Raw genomic sequence first — 18,839 nt, 5'->3', positions numbered from 1 at the left:
GTGTGTGTGTATGTATGTATGTATATATATATATATTTACATACACATATACATATACAATCAAGAGATTATTGGTTACCATGGAAAGAGTTAGAGAAAATTATAAGAAAATGGGTTACAAATGGTTGAGGATGATGAAAAATGCTACGTGCCTCCAAGAGAGAGAACTGATGAACTCAGAGTGCATATTGAAACATGTTTTCTCCTTCTTTTTCTTGTTTTTTTTTTCTTGTTTTCTTTTTTTTTAATTTATTTATTTAACATATTTAGTTTTCAGCATTGATTTTCACAAGAGTTTGAATTACAAATTTTCTTCCCATTTCTACCCTCCCCCCCACTCCAAGATGACGTATATTCTGGTTGCCCTGTTCCCCATTCAGCCCTCCCTTCTGTCACCCCACTCCCCTCCCATCCCCTTTTCCCTTCCTTTCTTGTAGGGTAAGATAAATTTCTACGCCCCATTGCCTGTGTATCTTATTTTCTAGTTGCATGCAAAAACTTTTTTGTTGTTGTTTTTGAACATCTGTTTTTAAAACTTTGAGTTCCAAATTCTCTCCCCTATTCCCTTCCCACCCACCCTCCCTAAGAAGTCAAGCCATTCAACATAGGCCATATGTGTATCATTATGTATAACCCTTCCACAGTACTCATGTTGTGAAAGACTAACTATATTTTGCTCCTTCCCAACCCATCCCCCTTTATTGAATTTTCTCCCTTGACCCTGTCCCCTTTCCAAAGTGTTTGTTTTTGATTACCTCCACCCCCATCTGCCCTCCCCTCTGTCATTCCCCCCTTTTTTTTAATCTTCTTCCCTCTTCTTTCCTGTGGGGTAAGATACCCAATTGAGTATGTATGGTATTCCCTCCTCAGGACAAATTTGATGAGAGCAAGATTCACTCATCCCCCCCTCACCTGCCCTCTCCCCTCCTCCCACAGAACTTCTTCCTCTTGCCATCTTTATGCAAGATAATCCACCCCATTCTATCTCTCCCTATCTCCCTCTCTCAATATATTCCTCTCTCATCCCTTAATTGGATTTTATTTCTTTTAGATATCTTCCCTTCATCTTCAACTCACCCTGTGTCCACTCTCTCTCTCTCACTCTATGTGTGTGTGTATGTGTGTTTATATATATATATATATATATATATACCTGTACATATATACATACATGCACATTCACTTATATATATTTACATAAACATATATGTGCATATTCCTTTCAGCTACTATGATATTGAAGTCTCATGAATCATACACATCATCTTTCTATGTAGGAATGTAAACAAAACAGTTCAACTTTAGTAAGTCCCTTATGATTTCTCTTTCTTGTTTACCTTTTCATGCTTCTCTTGATTCTTGTATTTGAAAGTCAAATTTTCTATTCAGCTCTGGTCTTTTCACTGAGAAAGCTTGAAAGTCCTCTATTTTATTGAAAGTCCATATTTTGCCTTGGAACATGATACTCAGGTTTGCTGGGTAGGTGATTCTAGGTTTTAATCCTAGCTCCATTGACCTCTGGAATATCATATTCCAAGCCCTTCGATCTCTTAATGTAGAAGCTGCCAGATCTTGTGTTATTCTGATTGTGTTTCCACAATACTCAAATTGTTTCTTTCTGGCTGCTTGCAGTATTTTCTCCTTGATCTGGGAGCTCTGGAATTTGGCGACAATATTCCTAGGAGATTACTTTTTGGAATCTATTTGAGGAGGCGATTGGTGGATTCTTTCAATTTCTATTTTGCCCTGTGGCTCTAGAATATCAGGGCAGTTCTCCTTGATAATTTCTTGAAAGATGATATCTAGGCTCTTTTTTTGATCATGGCTTTCAGGTAGTCCAATAATTTTTAAATTATCTCTCCTGGATCTATTTTCCAAATCAGTGGTTTTTCCAATGAGATATTTGACATTGTCTTCCATTTTTTCATTCCTTTGGTTCTGTTTTATAATATCTGGATTTCTCATAAAGTCACTAGCTTCCACTTGCTCCAATCTAATTTTTAAGGTAGTATTTTCTTCAGTGGTCTGTTGGACCTCCTTTTCCATTTGGCTAATTCTGCCTTTCAAGGCATTCTTCTCCTCATTGGCTTTTTGGAGCTCTTTTGCCATTTGAGTTAGTCTATTTTTTAAGGTGTTGTTTTCTTCAGTGTATTTTTCAGTATTTTGGGGGGTCTCCTTTAGCAAGTCATTGACTGTTTTTCATGGTTTTCTTGCATCCTTCTCATTTCTCTTCCCAATTTTTCCTCTACTTTTCTAACTTGCTTTTCCAAATCCTTTTTGAGCTCTTCCATGGCCTGAGATCAGTTCATGTTTTTCTTGGAGGCTTTTGGTGTGGGCTCTTTGACTTTGTTGACTTCTTTAGGCTGTATGTTTTGGTCTTCTTTGTCACCAAAGAAAGAATCCAAAGTCTGAGACTGAATCTGGGTGGGTTTTTGCTGCCTGGCCATATTCCCAACCAACTAACTTGACCCTTGAGTTTTTCAGCGGGGTATGACTGCTTGTAGACTAAAGAGTTCTATATTCCATGTTTGGGGGGGATGCGCCAGCTCTGCCACACCAGCACTCCTCCTTCCCCAAGAACCCCCAACCCGGGCTGGGCTTAGATCTTCAGCAGGCTGTGCACTCCTGCTCTGATCCGCCACTTAATTCCTCCCACCAGGTGGGCCTCCGGCCGGAAGCAACAGCAGGTGTAGCTGCCCCACCTCCACTGCCCCAGGGGCCGTGGCCGAACCCCGAACTCCTTCCACTCCTGCAGCTTTTCCCACTAACCTTCTCTGTTGTCTTTGGTGTTTGTGGGTTGAGAAGTCTGGTAACTGCCGCAGCTCACTGATTCAGGGCGCTAGGGCCCACTCCACCCAGCTCCTGGTCTGGTTGGTCCGAGCCTCTCAAGCTGGGCTCTGCTCTGCTCCCAGCTCCCAGCTCCCAGCTCCGTGTGGGATAGACCTCACCCAGAGACCATCAGGCTGTCCTGGGCTGGAGCCCTGCTTCCCTCTGCTGTTTTGTGGGTTCTGCAGTTCTAGAATTGGTTCAGAGCCATTTTTATAGGTTTTTGGAGGGACTCGGCGGGGAGCTCACGCTAGTCCCTGTTTTCCAGCTGTCATCTTGTTTCTTGTTTTTTTTAAACATGGTTAATGCAGAAATATGTATTGCCTGTCTTCATAAGTAGAATGGGTATTATACTTCTTGCCTTCTCAATGGGTGGGGGAAGGGATAAAGGGAGAGAATTTGGAACTGAAAATAAAATGTAATTTTAAATGGTCGAGGAGTAAAAGAAAGGAGAGGAAGTAGAGGCAATAAGTATAGACTACTTTTTCTAGGAGAGATAAGAATGAGAAAAGGAAGAGATAGAGGATGAGGGGATGGTAGGGTCTAATGAAGGTTTTTTTAAGGATGGGGAAAACTTGGACATGTTTGTAAGCAGTGGGGAAGGAGATAAAGAGAGGTTAAAGATTGAGTGGGGCAGGGATTATTGAGGGGACAGTCTGCTGAAAAAGACAGAAGAGGATGTAATCAAGAGAATGGCCTTAGCAAGGAAAAAGACTACTTCATATCAGAGACTGGGGGAACGGGGAAGAAGGGTGATGTCAAGGGATTTTGATATGAAAAGGAGGGGAAAAGAGAATTCATAGCATATGTCCTCAATTTCTCATTAATGAGGCCAGGTTCTCTACTGAGTGTTTTGGGGAGAGAGGGAGGTGTTGGGAGATTTGAAAGAATTGGCCCTCACCATTACTTGAATAATGTTAGCAACATGATATTTAATGCATTGTTTTCCCTTGAACTATTTGGTGCATTGCAGAGATGTCCTTATTGTGTATCTTGCCATCCAGAATTTCATTATTCCCTTTATCAGTTTTTGAGGAGATGGAATAAGCTAGAGGTAGCAGTGACCTTGGTGAAGCTAAAAGGACAGTGTGTCTGTGTAGAATGTGGTTGGAGAGCAACAATGACGGATATATTTTATGTCTGTATATTTGTGTGTGTCTGAGTGTTGTGTGTATTTTTGTGTATGTGCATGCATGTATGTTTGGGGGGAGGGGAGACAGAGAGAGATAACTAACCAAGTAGGTAGGACAACATGCTGAATCTTCACTCCGGTTGTCCCAGTTAGGACACAGGTATATCACAGACTGAAAAAGATCAGAAACTATTGCTCCAGCTAACTGAGTCTGCAGTATTCTCTTCCTTTTGCTGTTTCAGTGGCTTTGACACGTTTATATGGTTATTAACCATAAAGATAGAAGTCAAAATAAATGGATTAATGTCCATGATCCTGACAAGTAGACTTTCTAATTAGCATAATGTTTTTTTATAATATTAGAGTACATTCAGAAACTCAGACTTGAGATTCAGGATGGTACATTTTTTTGCCAATAAACATTTTTAATAGATAAGGAGATTTTTAAATCTGTCCATATCACATTTTAAGTCCAACTTTGGTTATGTGACAAATTAATCCTATGTGTCTTTCTGTCCCACTCAGGCTCACAAATTCATTATAACTATTTATAAAATGGAAGCATTTAGGTAGGAAACAGAAATATGTAAATCATTAGTAGATATTAAGACATCTATTTGGATATTTGTTTTAAAAAGGAAGGGATATATTTTATGGCATCATGTTGGCTTTTACTCAAAGGAATACATTAAGACCTATTTTTTTAAGAAAACATAGAATAGTTCAAAATTTTAGATGTGGAGTTGATTTAAACTGAGTGACAAGAAGAATCCAAATTATAGCTTGTGTGCATTCGATAAAATGTTGTCCATAAGCTCTTATTTATAAATATATTTTAATCTTAAGTAACAATTTTTATTTCATTTTGGTCAGCTGCCAGATGTTGCTATTGGAATTCAGTCCAAGAGACTGTGAGAAACGCCAGTATATGCGAGCCAAAATATATTTCATTTACAAAGGCTTCACATCAATGAGGGAAATATTTTTCATTACTTCATCTTTTCCCTTAGGAATAAAACATAAAATTATAACATATCATCAAAAGCCACTTTGTTCAAGATTGGAAAATGATATCCTAGCATAGCTGACATAAGATTTGAATATGTAGCAAAGTGTTTCCTAAATACAAATTGCTTCACTAGTTCAGATCAGCTTTGGTCAGCTAAGAACCTTTGGGATTGGCAGGTAGATTCAACTAATGTATTTTTATTTTAGTTTCTTTGGTAATTCCTGTGACTTGCCTCATATACACAGTTGGATACATTTTCATGTTGTATTCAGGAACACCTGTTTCCAAGTATATTGAACAAATTGTTAGTGTCAGAAATCTATAGTATTCAGGGCACAGCATATGTTAAACCAATCGACCTGATCACAACTCAGTTTAGGAGATAGAGAGATGTAAAGGCACACAAAGAGTGAGGTGCTCACACAGATACCTGTCCACATCCACATTCATGCTCAGACATATGCTCTTTAGAACTCACCCTTCTACTCCCACCCTCTTTTAGTTACTCCTATCCCTTATCTTAGAAATGATTTCCAGCAGGATGAGAAAGAGCCATGCATAGTTGAGTTCAAAGCTGAAGAACTCAGCACTTTCTCTGCCGAGGACACACTTGCATTCTGGAGGCAAAGAAGAGATGGGAGAGCTTTCTTTAACACCTGTTTACAGAGGTCAGGAGGAGCCTTACCTTCCCATTTGCTTGGTAAATGGACTAGATAAATGTATGTGTTCCAATTTCCCAAAAGAAAAGGAATAGTCATGCGTATGCTTCGGATATTGGGATTCCCTCTTCTTTATCAATCTTTCAACAATCCTTTTAATCGTGCCCTTGATCCTTGGTAGTGAGCAGACCAAATTCTGGGGTTATTTCCCCAAATTGAGAACATGCCAGGGATTACATCCCCCACAAAGGCACTGCTATCTGATAGTTGTAATAAACTGTTTAAGTAAAATGATATGGAAAACAAGTACTATCACAATATCAGTAACAAGAAAATGCATAGGCTCCCAAAGTGGGTGATAGAGTCCCCTGGGGGGAGCTAGAACGATCCAGGGCAGACAGTAGTAGCCTCAAGTGCAATTGGGGAGCGAGGGGGAGCATTGAATAAAAATAAGTGGGCAGCAGACACATAAGGAAAGAAGAAAAGAGAAGAAAATTTTGAAAAATCGTATATATGTGCTTCATCTGTTGTATAAGAGAGTTAAAGTTGTAGTGATTACATTATTTTCCAAATAAACATACAAAATGCAAGTAATAACCAATCAGTGGTGAAATCTGCTGACAGGTCTTAATAAGCAAGTGTTGGCAGGCCAGCATGTTGCTCATTGTCAGGAAGTCCAGCATGAATTGGCAGGAATATGTGCGTGTACATATTGTACATACACTACAATATGATATAATATGATTACATGACATAATATTGAATCATCAAAATTTCATTGCAGGAAAAACCCCACAAATTTACAATAAATTATTAGATTTAAGGTGTTATTTTTAAAATATATATATATTTTATATTTTTTTGGAATGATGCAAATTTCAAAAAAAAAAATCATTAAAAGGTTAAAGAAACTCTTAGGTACCACATCTCTCCTGTCAGATTGGCTAACATGACAAAACAGAAAAATGATAAAAGCTGGAGAAGATGTGGGAAAATAGGAACACTGTTACATTATTGGTGGAGTTGTAAACTGACCCAGCCATTCTGGACAGCAATTTGGAACTATGCCCAAAGGGCTATAAAAATGTGCCTACCCTTTGACGCAGCAATACTACTTCTATGGCTGTGTCCCAAAGAGATCATACAAGTGGGGAAAAGACCTGTATGTACAAAAATATTTATAGCAGCTCTTTTTGTGGTAGCAATCAATTGGGAAATGGCTAAACAAGGTGTGGTATATGAATGTAATATGGAATATTATTGTGCCATAAGAAATGAGGAGCAGACAGACTTTATGATAATCTGGAAAGACTTACATGATCTGATGCTGAGTGAGGGGAGCAGAACCAGGAGGACATTATACACAGTATCTGTGATGACTAACTTTGATAAACTTGGCTCTTCTCAGCAATGCATGGTTCAAAGACAGCTCCAAAAGACTCATGATGGGAAAAGGGGGGAGTAGAAGGAGGGGGAGAAAATTTGGAACTCAAAAGCTTGTGGAACTGAGTGTTGTAAACTAAAACTAAAAAAGAAATTTTTAAAAAAAGAAAGTGGATTTCCAAGGGGGCACTGAGTAATTTCTTTTTTGAAAAGGAGGGGTAGGCCAAATAAGTTTGGGAACCTCTGTTTTAGAGCCTTTCCATTAAGTCGAAAGATGAAATCAAGTTTACCAAGATTTTTATAGGTATACAAAAACAATTATCATAGACAGTATGTTTCCCTAATAAGAGTTTTTTCATCTTTCATATGTTTTCTTTCATTACATCTTGCCTGCCTGCTTTGTGACGACAAGTTAAAATACACTTTACTCTCTTCAGAGATACACTTTAAGGGCATTTTTTTATACTTCAAACACCCATTTTCATGATTTAAACTTAAAGAATAAACCTCCTTTTTTCCTATTTCAGCTAACCTATATACGGCAAGAATATGAAACAAAGCTCAAAGGTCTGATGCCAGCATCTCTAAGACAAGAACTTGAAGACACCATTTCCTCTTTAAAATCCCAGGTAATTATTAAAATGGTGTTGGTGTACATCTTCCAGAGTATGTTCTTGGAGTTCTCACAACATAACTTTTTTGAAAAGAAACTTGCAAGCAAGTTAAAAGTGGCGAAGGGCAAGATACTGAATTGATGTCTGAAATAAATGTAGTCTCAACACTTTGAGCATCACATACTACTCTGAATCAAACGTTTCTTCTTTTGCAGCTCCCCCATCTTACTTGTTCAAGAATTCATTCTCTCCATTTGGTTGCCTTAAAAACAGAAAAGTTCTAGATAATGTTTCTGCCTTTATTCTTTAGAAAACACTATAGAAAAGAAAGGATACCCTATTCATTTGCTCATTTTTCTCCTTCCCATTAAAAAAAAAATCTGACAAAAAATTGGAAACCAGGGGGGATACCTATCAGTTGGGGAATGGATGAACAAATTGTAGCATATGACTGTAATAGAAATTAATGCACCATGAGAAAAAATGAAAAAGATGAGTTCAGAAAAACCTTGGATGACATGTGAATTGATGCAGAGTAAAGTGAAAGAACCAGAAGTGTTGCAGGGGTGGGGAACCTGTGGCCTTGAGGCCACATGTGACCTTCTAGGTCCTGGGGTGTGGCCTTCTGACTGAGTCCAAGTTTTACAGAACAAATCCTTTTATTAAGGGCATTTGTTCTGTGAAGTTTGGATTCAGTCAAATCTTGAGGACCTAGAGGGCCACATGTGGCCTCGAGGCCATAGGTTTCCCACTCCTGTCACTTTAGACAGTAACATTGTAAAGAAAAATCAACTTTGAAAGACTTAACTCTGATCAATGAAATGACCAACCATTACTACAAAAGACCAATGATGAAGCATGCTGCTGGCCTGACAAAAAGGCAGGGGGACTTCAAGAGAAGCTTGAGACATACGTTTTTAACATGATCAATTTGTGTCTGTTACCCTGTTGCAGCATTTTTTTCATTGTTATGAGGGATGGTTTTTCCTTTTAATTGGTATTGAGGGTTGGGGGAAGGTTGAAGAGGTGGGAGGGATGTTTTAAAAGAATGGGGAATTAGCAATAGCAATACCAGAAAAGTAAGAAGAAAAAAGAGGGTCATTGTAGAATGTTTTAAAAAACAGAAAAGAGAAAGAAGAGGTTTAAGTGGAGACATGAATAGGAAAGCTCTGTCATTAACAAGTTGAATTTATTATATTCTTTTAAAAATGTAAGCTATATATAATAGAGATTTGTAGTTTCATATACTATCTTCTTTTCTGTTCATATACACATAAAGAGAAATACTCATGTTTGTTGATGATTCTCAAGTTTAGAATAACAAAAAAAAAATCAAAACTATTAGAAGTTCTTTTTTCCCCTAGCTCCTACCGTTAGAGATGTTAACTTTTGTCCCATTTACAATCCACATTCTAACAAATCCTCACCCTTTATTTTTGGTTCTAGTCCCAGAATCCCATCATTCATCATAATGTTGATTCCAAACTGAATGAGAGCACATAGAAATAGGAATAGAAGTTAGGCATTTTGATTATGGTTTGCTAAAGTGGTGCTGAATAGTGTTTGAGTTGTAAAAGTTGTCTATGCAGTTTCCTGCCCAAACATGATGAATCATAATCGTTTTAAAAAGAAAAACCTTTGAAGAAAATGAAATGTAATGTGTCCTTTTTCATTAAAGCCTCCCCCCAAAAGATACTTATTTTACATAAAATTAGTAGGGGTGACAAAATATATTTTAAGTTTATGAAAAGTCAGAATAAAAAAGACATAGGTATTAAAATAATGAACTTAAATGTTTCTTGCATAAATCTTTTTACTTTGCTACATTTTACAGAATATAATTAATGTGAGAGTAGACAATTACCTAAGTTTTAGAAGCCAACTTAAAAGCCATAATATGAGGAAATGAATTTTAGTATTGTAAAAAGACCACAAGATTTTGAGTCAAAAGACCTGGATTCAGAATCCCAACTAGCAACCTTAACCTGTCTAGCTCTATAAGCTTCCATGTCTATAAAGTGACACAAATTGAACTAGACATCGCTTAAGCCCTTTCCAGTTCCAGAGCTTGTAAAATATATATATAGTTAGAGTTTGTAATTAAGCTCATTTCTAATAAACTTGAATGACCTGGTATAATTTGTCATCCGTCATAGATGTAGTACACACTCTAATAGGAATTTATATTCTCTGCTTATAGTATATAAGAATGAACTTGTAGCACATTTTAAGCCTGATATATTCCTTTCAGTGATGTTCCTGTGAAGGGAGTTTGGAGGAATTTGGTCCACCCACCCACCCACCCAATTCAGTTGATATAGTCACAGGATGTAATCACAGATGATGAGGTGTTAAATCTATTAACACATTAACACCTCATCATCTGTGATTACATCCTGTGACTACATCAACTGAGCTGAAGACCTAAGGAGACCAAATTCTCATCTCTTACATGTCTTTCATATGAAAATGAAGTTTTCTTTAGAGCACCTTATGTTTCTGCTTCTCAAGGTTAATTAGGATTGCCATGCTCTCCCTGGCATGCAAAGAAATTGCGTTGGTAGCTAGACAAAGAAAGAGTTGAGGTTTATTTTCAGTTGAAATTGAAAGCAATTCTGGCTGACTGACCTATATTTTGACTAATAGAAAACTTTTCAGAGGGTCATTGATAGGTGTAGAACCCTGCACTTTCAAAGGACTCGAGGGGAAAAAGACATTGTCTGTGAAACTGTTAGTCTGTTTTCCCTCCAAGGTTTCAAGTTTTGTTTTACTTATACATACCTACATATGTGTATGTTTTCTCCCCTTTATAAGTCAGTCTCTTTGAAGACAGAGGCTGCTTTGTTGTTTTTATTTCCCCCACCTAGCACAGTGCCTGGCACATAGTAGGTGCTTAATAAATATTTGCTTGCCGATTGACTGATGATCCACCTGCAGGGCTTCTGTTATGATCCATATCATTTCACTGTAGTAAAAGTAGCTCAGCCTCCTAAAAATGAGTGTTAGCCCAGAAACAGATTGCTGCCAGCTGCATTTGTGCCACATAATTGGCAGCTGCATAATGCAGTCCCAACTATTCAGTGAGTAGGATCCAGTTTGAAAGCACAGGTGTTATATCCTTTGAAAATTGTTGAAATTCCTGTTAGAAAGCAGCAGATAGAGGTCAATGGAATCCTTGCACCTGTCAAAAGTATTAATTGTTCCTGGGGTCAAGAGGGCATTTGGCTGAAATAAAGAACCAAACAGTATTATAAATAAGAAAAACATAGATGCCCATTAGAAATGTGTCAGTTTTTGTGTTGCTATTAAGAGTTTGTTTTGCTTTTTTTTAACCTCATTTCAGACTCCTTTAGTTTTACATGCTCTTGCATAATTATGTTTCAAAGCATAGCCAGGTTGTCATATGACCTGGGTCAATGATGAAGTCCTAACAGGAAATGAGGAAACAAATCTGAAACTACCAATACAGTTCCTAATCATAAAAATTTTTATGTACCATATAAAAATCATCTTGATTAATTTTATGAAGTACTTTAGGATTCACATGTTGAATATGGGCATCCTTGATATTCTAAAAATGTATAAGCCTTCAAAATGCTGAAAGAAACCAGAGAGTAAATCTCTGACATGGGAGAAGCTAAAATCTGTCCAGTTTTATCCCCATCACCCTTGCTCAGCTCTTTAGTCCATGCTGGAAATGAAGCATGGCACTTCATGTATGGAAACACTAAATGCCAACCTAAACTTGAGCTTGCTTCTCTGTAAAGTTACCTCCCTGTCATTTGCATGAACCATGTTTTGGATATTCTAGTTCCCACTGATTGCATCAGAGTATAAACCAGAAACCTGCTAATTTCACAAAGTTCTTAGTTAAGCTGAGCAACAACATAACTACAAATATGAAAGCAAGATTTTTCTTGCAGACAGTTTAGAGTGGGGGTCTTAGCCTTTTCATGACATGGAGCAGTATAGCGATAAGCCTATGGACCCTTTATAAGAATGTTTTCAAATGCATAAAATAAAATACATAGGATTATGAAGGAAACCAATTATATCGAAATAGTTATCAAATTAGTTTTTTTGTTGGGGGGGAAGGCAATTGGGATTCAGTGACTTGCCAGTTTCACATAGTATCTGAGGCTGAATTTGAACTCATGTCCTCCTGACTCAAGGGCTGGTGCTCTATCCACTGTGCCACCTGGCTGCCTCTCAAATTAGTTTTTAAAAACAAATTCATGGACTTCAAGTTAAGAACTCCAGATCCAGAGCATGGATAATCCACTCAGGAATAGAGAACTTACTGAAATTTTGCTTCAAATAGTCCTTGAAAGTTTCAGAATCACCTGGCACTGAAAAATCAATTTCTTAGGCCTAAATATTTGTGGGATCATAGCTATAACAAACCTTATAGCTCATTCAGTACAACCCTTCATAATTTTACAGGTTAGCAAACCGAGACCCATGATTTGGCCATGGCCACGGAATTAATGAGTAGCAGAATCAAGGTTTGAAGCTAGATCTTCTGACTCCCAAACCAGTGCTGTTTCCACTGTACCATGCTCCCTCATTAGTGTTGTAATATAAGACTGGAATCTCACACTACCCAAGCAGCACCTTCCTTTGCATCCTACCAAACAAGTGATTTCCCATGTTTTATACTTAAAGACTTCCAATGAGAGACAACTAAACTGCTTTCAGATAGCTCTAATTTATGGAAGCTGTTTTTCCTTACACCAGTCTAAATGTGTCTCTTTTCATCTTATACCTCTTGCTCCAGGTTGGCCCTCTGGGATGAAATGGAATAAGACTGATCACTCTTCTGTCTAACAATCCTTCAAATATTTGAAGACAGCTATCATTTCTCCCTCCTAAACATTCCCAGTTCCTTCATGTTATCCTCCCACATTCATTATGAAATTGAGTCCCTTCCTGTAGTCACTTTGCAGTTTATCACTGTCATCCGTAAAACATAGTGCCCAAAAGTGAACACAGTGTTCAAGGTATGGTTAGTCAGCCAGTCAGCAAGCATTAAGTGCCTACTCCGGGTCAGGTGCTATGATAAGTGCTGGGGTTACCAAGAAAGGCAAGAGACGCCCCCTGGCTTTGAAGAGTTCACAATCTGATAAGGGAGACACAAGCAAACAAATTGTACAACCAAGTTATATACAGGATAAATGAAAAAGGCTTTCTATAGAAGGTGAGGTTTTAGTTGGGACTTGAAGGAATCCAAGGAAGCCAGGAGGCAGAGATAAGAGGGAGAGCATTCTAGGTATGGGGTACAGACAGAGAAAATGACTAAAGCCAAGAGAAGGAGTAGAACAGAAAAGGGATTCGGAGGGTGGAGGCAGGGTACGGAGGGAGGGCCTGGGAAAGACTTTGAACACCAAACAGGATTTTGTTTTTTATCCTGGAGGTGATAGGGAGCCAGTAGAGTTTATTGAGTAGACATACATGTATTTAATGTGAGATGCCAGTTTAAATTTAATACTTATAGACTACTTTACAGCTTTCCCAGTCCTGAACCTACTGGCTGAAGTCCTGCTTATAGAACATTATGCCACTATGTTCAGTTACTTCTGAGTCCTATGTACCTAATTTATTCCTCTAATCAACTTTTCTAATTTTTAACTGGTACCGAATAATTTTGATGACCGCTGCTTTGTAGCATATTGGGATCTGGCTCTACTAAACAGTATTTCTTCCCATTTTATTTTCATTATTTAACCTGAGAAACTCAACTCATTGTTCTGCCATATGAATTTTCTTATTCTTTCTAGTTCTACAAAGTAAAACTTTGGAAGTTTGACTGGTATGACATTGAATCTATAAATAAATTTCAGTGCTGTTGTCATTTTTCTTATGGTCTCACAGCCCAATCAGGAGCAATTACCACCTCTACAATTACTTCATTTTTTATTTCGGTGATGTCTTGCAGTTCTGTTTATATATTTCCCATGTGCCTGTTAGTAGTTAGATTCATGAATATTTTGTACATTCTGTGCTTGTTTTGAAGAAATTTCTTTTTCTATCTTTTCCTGCTTGGTTTTGTTGGTAATAGATAGACAGACTGATGATTGTGTAGGTTATTTGATATCCTGCTATTTATTAATTGAAAAATAGTTTTAGTTGGCTCTAGTTCTCTAAGAAAACTAACATCTCTGTAAAAGATAATAATATTGCTTTCTCTTTGCCTATGCTTATTTCATCAATTTTTTTCTTATCGTATTATTGTAGCTAAAATTTCTAGAACTATATCAAAAAATAGTAGTGACCTTATGTCTCTTTATTTTGCCCCTGGTCTTGCTAGAATAGCCTTAACATTTCTCCATTTCAAATAGTGCTACCTCTTAGTTTTAGATAAATAATATTTACCATCTTAAGGATAGTCCATTCCTATTTTTTAAACACAACGGAATATTGTAGCTTGTCAAAAGATTTTTCTGTATCTCGTCATATAATCATATAATATCATTTTTTAATTAATAAGGTCCATTATGTTTATAATTTTCCTTAATATTAAGCCAACCCTGAATTTCTGGTATAAATCCAGCCATGTAATTTTTCAAAAAATATTTTGCATAATTTCTAATATTTTGTCTAATATTTTTGATATTTTATTGTAGCCCCTTTGGTAACATTTTATTCAATATTTTTGGGTCAACGTTCACTAGAGCTATTGGTCTACCCCACCTTCTTAACCAGAGGTCTACAGATTCCTGAGGGATCCGTGAATTTGGATGGGGGGAAAATCTTTATGTCAATATAATTGACTTCTTTTGTAATCTTATATGTTTTATTTTATACCGTTAAAGCATTATTCTAAGAAGAGCTCCATAGCTTTACCAGACTGCCTCAGGGTTTCTGGACACATACACACAGAAAAGGTTAAGAATATTTGACCTATAGTTTGCTTCTCAGCTTTATTTGGCTGCTAGAAAGTGTTTGGTAGGACTCAACCTTTCCCTGTTTTGCAATTTATGTATTTGAATTAATTGTTCTATAAATATTTAATTTAATTTATTTATAAATCTATCTGATCCTGGGATTTTATCCTCTGGAAGTTCCTTTATGACATATTCAAATTTTTTACTTGAGATTGGGTTATATTTAAGTTCTCTATTTGTCTACTAATCTGTGTATCCTGTGTTTTTGCAAATATTCATCTATTTCATGTATTAAATTTTTGGTATATAGCCAGGGGAAAGTTTTTAAATAATTTTTTATTACTTCTTCTTCTTCATTTCTTGGGACTTCCTTTTTGATTATGGCAATTTGGTTTTGTGCTATTATTTTGGACAATAATAGCTAACATTTGCATAGTGTTTTTAAGATTTGTAAAGCACTTTACAAGTATTTTCTCATTTTATTCTCACAATAACCCTGACAGCTAGGTGCTATTATTATCCCCATTTTACGAGAAAGAAACTAAGGTAGACAGAGGTTATGTGAATTAACCAAAATCATATAGTGTCTGAGGCAAAATTTGAATTCGGATTTTCCTGACTAGGTCCAATAAGCTATCTATTCCTGCAACAACTAGCTGGTTTTGGATCAGATTAACTAACATTTTATTTATTTAAAAAAACAGCTCCTAATTTGTCAATTTAATGGGTTTGTTATTTTTAATTTTATTCCTTTTTTGATTTTCAGTATTTGTTTTTCTATTTCTTTTTTAAAAATGTATTGCTTTTCTAGTTTTTTTTTAGTCGTATTATCCGGTTTAGCCTAGTTCACTGATTTGTTTGTTCATCTTTAGAGATATAAATTTTCCCCTAAGGGGGCTGCATCCCAAAAGTTTCGGTATTTCGTCTCATTTTTGAAATTTTTAAATGAAATTATCTACTGTTTGTTTTCGTTCTCTGGCCCATATATTCTTGAGGATTAAATTGTCCCCATTAAAGCCTGAATCTTTTTTTTAAATGTTCTTTATAGATGATAAATTTTATTGTGTTGTACTCAGTGAAAGATGTTTTTAATATGCATTTTTCTCTATTTACAAAGTTTTTATTCCCTAGCAGATGGTCAGCTTTCGCAAAGATGTGGTCTTACTAAGGCAGAGGACAGGAAGACTATGACCTTTCTGATCCTGAGAACTGTGACACCTCTCGTAACAGCCTAAGATTTTTTTTTAGCTCCCTTGGCAGCCATATCACACAGTTGACTCACATTTCACTCCACATTTAGTCAACTAAAATACCCAAATCTTTTTTTCAAATGACTGCTGTCTAGCCACACCTTCACTATAATATACTCATGAAGCTGATTTTTTATTCAAATGTGAGATTTATATTTATTCCTTTTGAAATTATACCTGAATCAATTCAGCCCAATGTTCTAGCCTGTCAATATTTAAAAATGTTGACTCTGACATCTAATGTGTTAGTAATCCCATCCAGCTATGTGCCATCTGCAAATAGGATAAGCCATTTATGCCTTTATCTAAGTCATTAATAAAAATGTTAGCACAGAGCTATGCACAGATCCCTGGGGTGCTCCCCTGGAGACTTTGCAATTAATCATTTCTGTTTCCCCAATTTCCTACTGTCTCCCCCTCCAAGATTACCTTGTATCAACTTTGTGTATGTCTTATATATTTCTATGTGTATATACTTTCTTTTCCCTCTTAGAATGTAAGCTTCTTGAAGACAGAGATTGTCTTTACTTTTTCTTTTTATCCCCTAACAGTGCTGACCAAATAATAAGCACTTGCTTTTCCATAGACATCCTACAATGAACCAGTTTATGATTAGTCTATGTATTTCACCTAATTCACCTAATTATCAGTAATATCACCTAGCCCCCATCTCTCTATCTTCTGTATAAGCATACTATGAAAGATTTTGCCAAATGTTCTGTAAATAAGCTGTATCTGCAGTATTCCTCTAGGTCAGGGCAGTGACCTTGAGGGAAGCAAGAAAATTGGCCCTTGGAGTTGAGAGGTATCAGAATAAGGTAGGTCAAATTAAAGAATTGGAATGAGCCTACCAGGAATGAAAACAACAAAGAAACAAACAAAACTTTTAGTCAATAACACAAAATGTACTTTCAATAAATCCTCCAAGCTTTATCGAGGACATTGTGTAAATTAAATTAAATCAAATCATAGCACATAGGTTGCATTCAGATAAATCTACATTTTTCATATTTAATGTGTTTTCTAGGTTAACTTTCTGCAAAAAAGGGCATCCATCCTTCAAGAGGAATTGTCAGCATACCAAAGCAGAAGGTATGGATTATAGTTAAGAATGCCTTCTGATTGATTGTATAACTTTGCACCTGTGAGTCTCGGGTATTGAAGTTTTAAGTCTTTGTTAAATGCTCAAATATGATGGCAGTTTTAAAAAGCATCTTACTCTTTGTAAATAGGTTAACTTTAAGAAGTCACTAGCCTCTTTTAATCACAGTACTTAGTTCTGTTAGAGCAACATTAGGGAATCTGCAGGTTCGCTGCAAGGCCAGTGCCTGCCTCAGTATTCATAACAAAACACTGACTTGGTGCACAAGTACTTGGATGTATGAGTAGATGCAGCCTTATTTTATGATAACAAGATGATGTAGTTCTCGGTGTCACAGAGCAGATCTTCTAAGTACCAGAGCCCTAGAAACTTTTGCTCTGTTACAGATATTCACACAGTCCAAAGTAAAGAGATAGTGATGTTGTAACACTTGCAAAGACTCAATTACCCTCAGCTTCTCATTCACCTGAATCCAATGGTCCTTTTATAATGAGGTTTGTTTAAGTCATTGACGCAAGCTGTTTGTACATATTTGGACAAGCCAATTTAATTGAATTGTCAAGCAACTGACTAGTGTGGTGGGGGGAGGGGGTCGAAATCAGTCAGAATTATTTCAGCCTGTATAATAAATAGTTTACTAGCTGAATTTTTCACTGTTTAATAGGTTGTGTTGACCTGATATAAATACAGGGTGTTCCTGAAGTCTGGTCACATAGGCAACAATGCATATTTTCAACATTTTGTTTAATTGAAATATTAACAAATAACATCTTCAGTATGATTTCCATCATTTGTGATGCAAAGGTTGATGCGCTGTGCAGGATTCACGTGAACTCGATGCAGTAACTCCACATTGCCGTCAATTTTAGCACATTCACTCTTCATGCGTTCAATCAAGTGTGTTGCATCTGTGATTTTCATTGAGTACACCTTCTCCTTTAGCATACCCCAGAAAAAGAAGTCGCTGAACAACACAGTCTTTGGGGAAACGGTTAATGAGATGTTAATGAGATGTCCTATGTGTCCAGACTTTAGGGACACCCTGTACACAGATTTCTTACTGAGTTTGTAAATCAGTTGCAGATAGAAAAGCTAATATAAGAAATAACTAAGTGTAATACTTTCACTTTCAGGTAACCGAAGGAGAAAATACAGTTGCCGCAGTTGCTTAGTTCTCCTAATGGACTTCTTTCAGCAGGTTTGAAGATTTAGATAATATTGTAAATTAAACTGTGAGATTAATGAATAATTTTATTAGTTAAAAGAATGTAACTAAGATCATAAAATGACATTCATCATTCACAATGTGGTTTCTTTGTCTTTTTTGTGTCTACCTGAATTATTTTCTCATTCTTTTATTTCTGATTGTCATATTTCACTTCCGTGTTGAGTGTGTGCTAAATACTGCTTATATTGGAAAGTAAAAGTATTTCTCCTTCTACATCTCATTATTGCTTTCTAATAGAATTTTACCTATTACGTATGACAAAAATCATGTTCACGTTACATTTTCTCAATTTTTCAAACATTTCTACATTGTTTTCATGTTCCTGTAATATCAAAATACCCCTTTGTACCTTTTAACATTATTTTTACTGTTTTGCACATGTCATTTACTAGCATCTTGGTCCTGTGGTATTTCTCCCCAGGAAAACACTAAAAGCCTCTATTGCACCAGGGAAATAACCTTTCCTTTAGATAGTAACAAATCTGTAATTATTACTTAAAGTTGAGATTTTAGATTAAAACCACTAGATCTCTTGATAACAACTAAAGTACTCGTCATGTTGGTTCCCACACACAGACTTCAGGAGCTAGAAAGAGAACACTTTGCAGAGTGGGCAACAACATTGTAATCTTTTACAGGTGTTGGGTAGACAGTCAGTATTGTCAGCGTGATTTGAGACTGCTGGCATGGGACAAGGAGAAAAGCGCTGGACTGGGAGTCAGGAGACTGGGCCTAGAATCCTACTTGTGTCA

General features: G+C 36.6%; 1 protein-coding gene across 2 annotated transcripts in view; it reads left to right on the top strand.

Annotated features, from left to right (window-relative positions):
- CEP112 (centrosomal protein 112) overlaps positions 1-18,161 on the top strand; it is a 495,213-nt gene extending 477,052 nt beyond the window's left edge. For both annotated transcript variants that reach the window (XM_036753261.1, XM_036753260.1), the window contains exons 25-27: positions 7,537-7,638; positions 16,785-16,849; positions 17,993-18,161. In XM_036753261.1, the coding sequence (XP_036609156.1) occupies positions 7,537-7,638; positions 16,785-16,849; positions 17,993-17,996 (171 nt within the window). In that variant the 3' untranslated portion in view covers positions 17,997-18,161. The remainder of the gene's footprint in view (positions 1-7,536; positions 7,639-16,784; positions 16,850-17,992) is intronic.
- Positions 18,162-18,839: the final 678 nt, after the last annotated feature.

This window comes from Trichosurus vulpecula, chromosome 4 (genome assembly GCF_011100635.1).
Source record: "Trichosurus vulpecula isolate mTriVul1 chromosome 4, mTriVul1.pri, whole genome shotgun sequence".
NCBI lineage: Eukaryota > Metazoa > Chordata > Mammalia > Diprotodontia > Phalangeridae > Trichosurus > Trichosurus vulpecula.
This window is presented reverse-complemented; position numbering and strand designations above follow the sequence as displayed.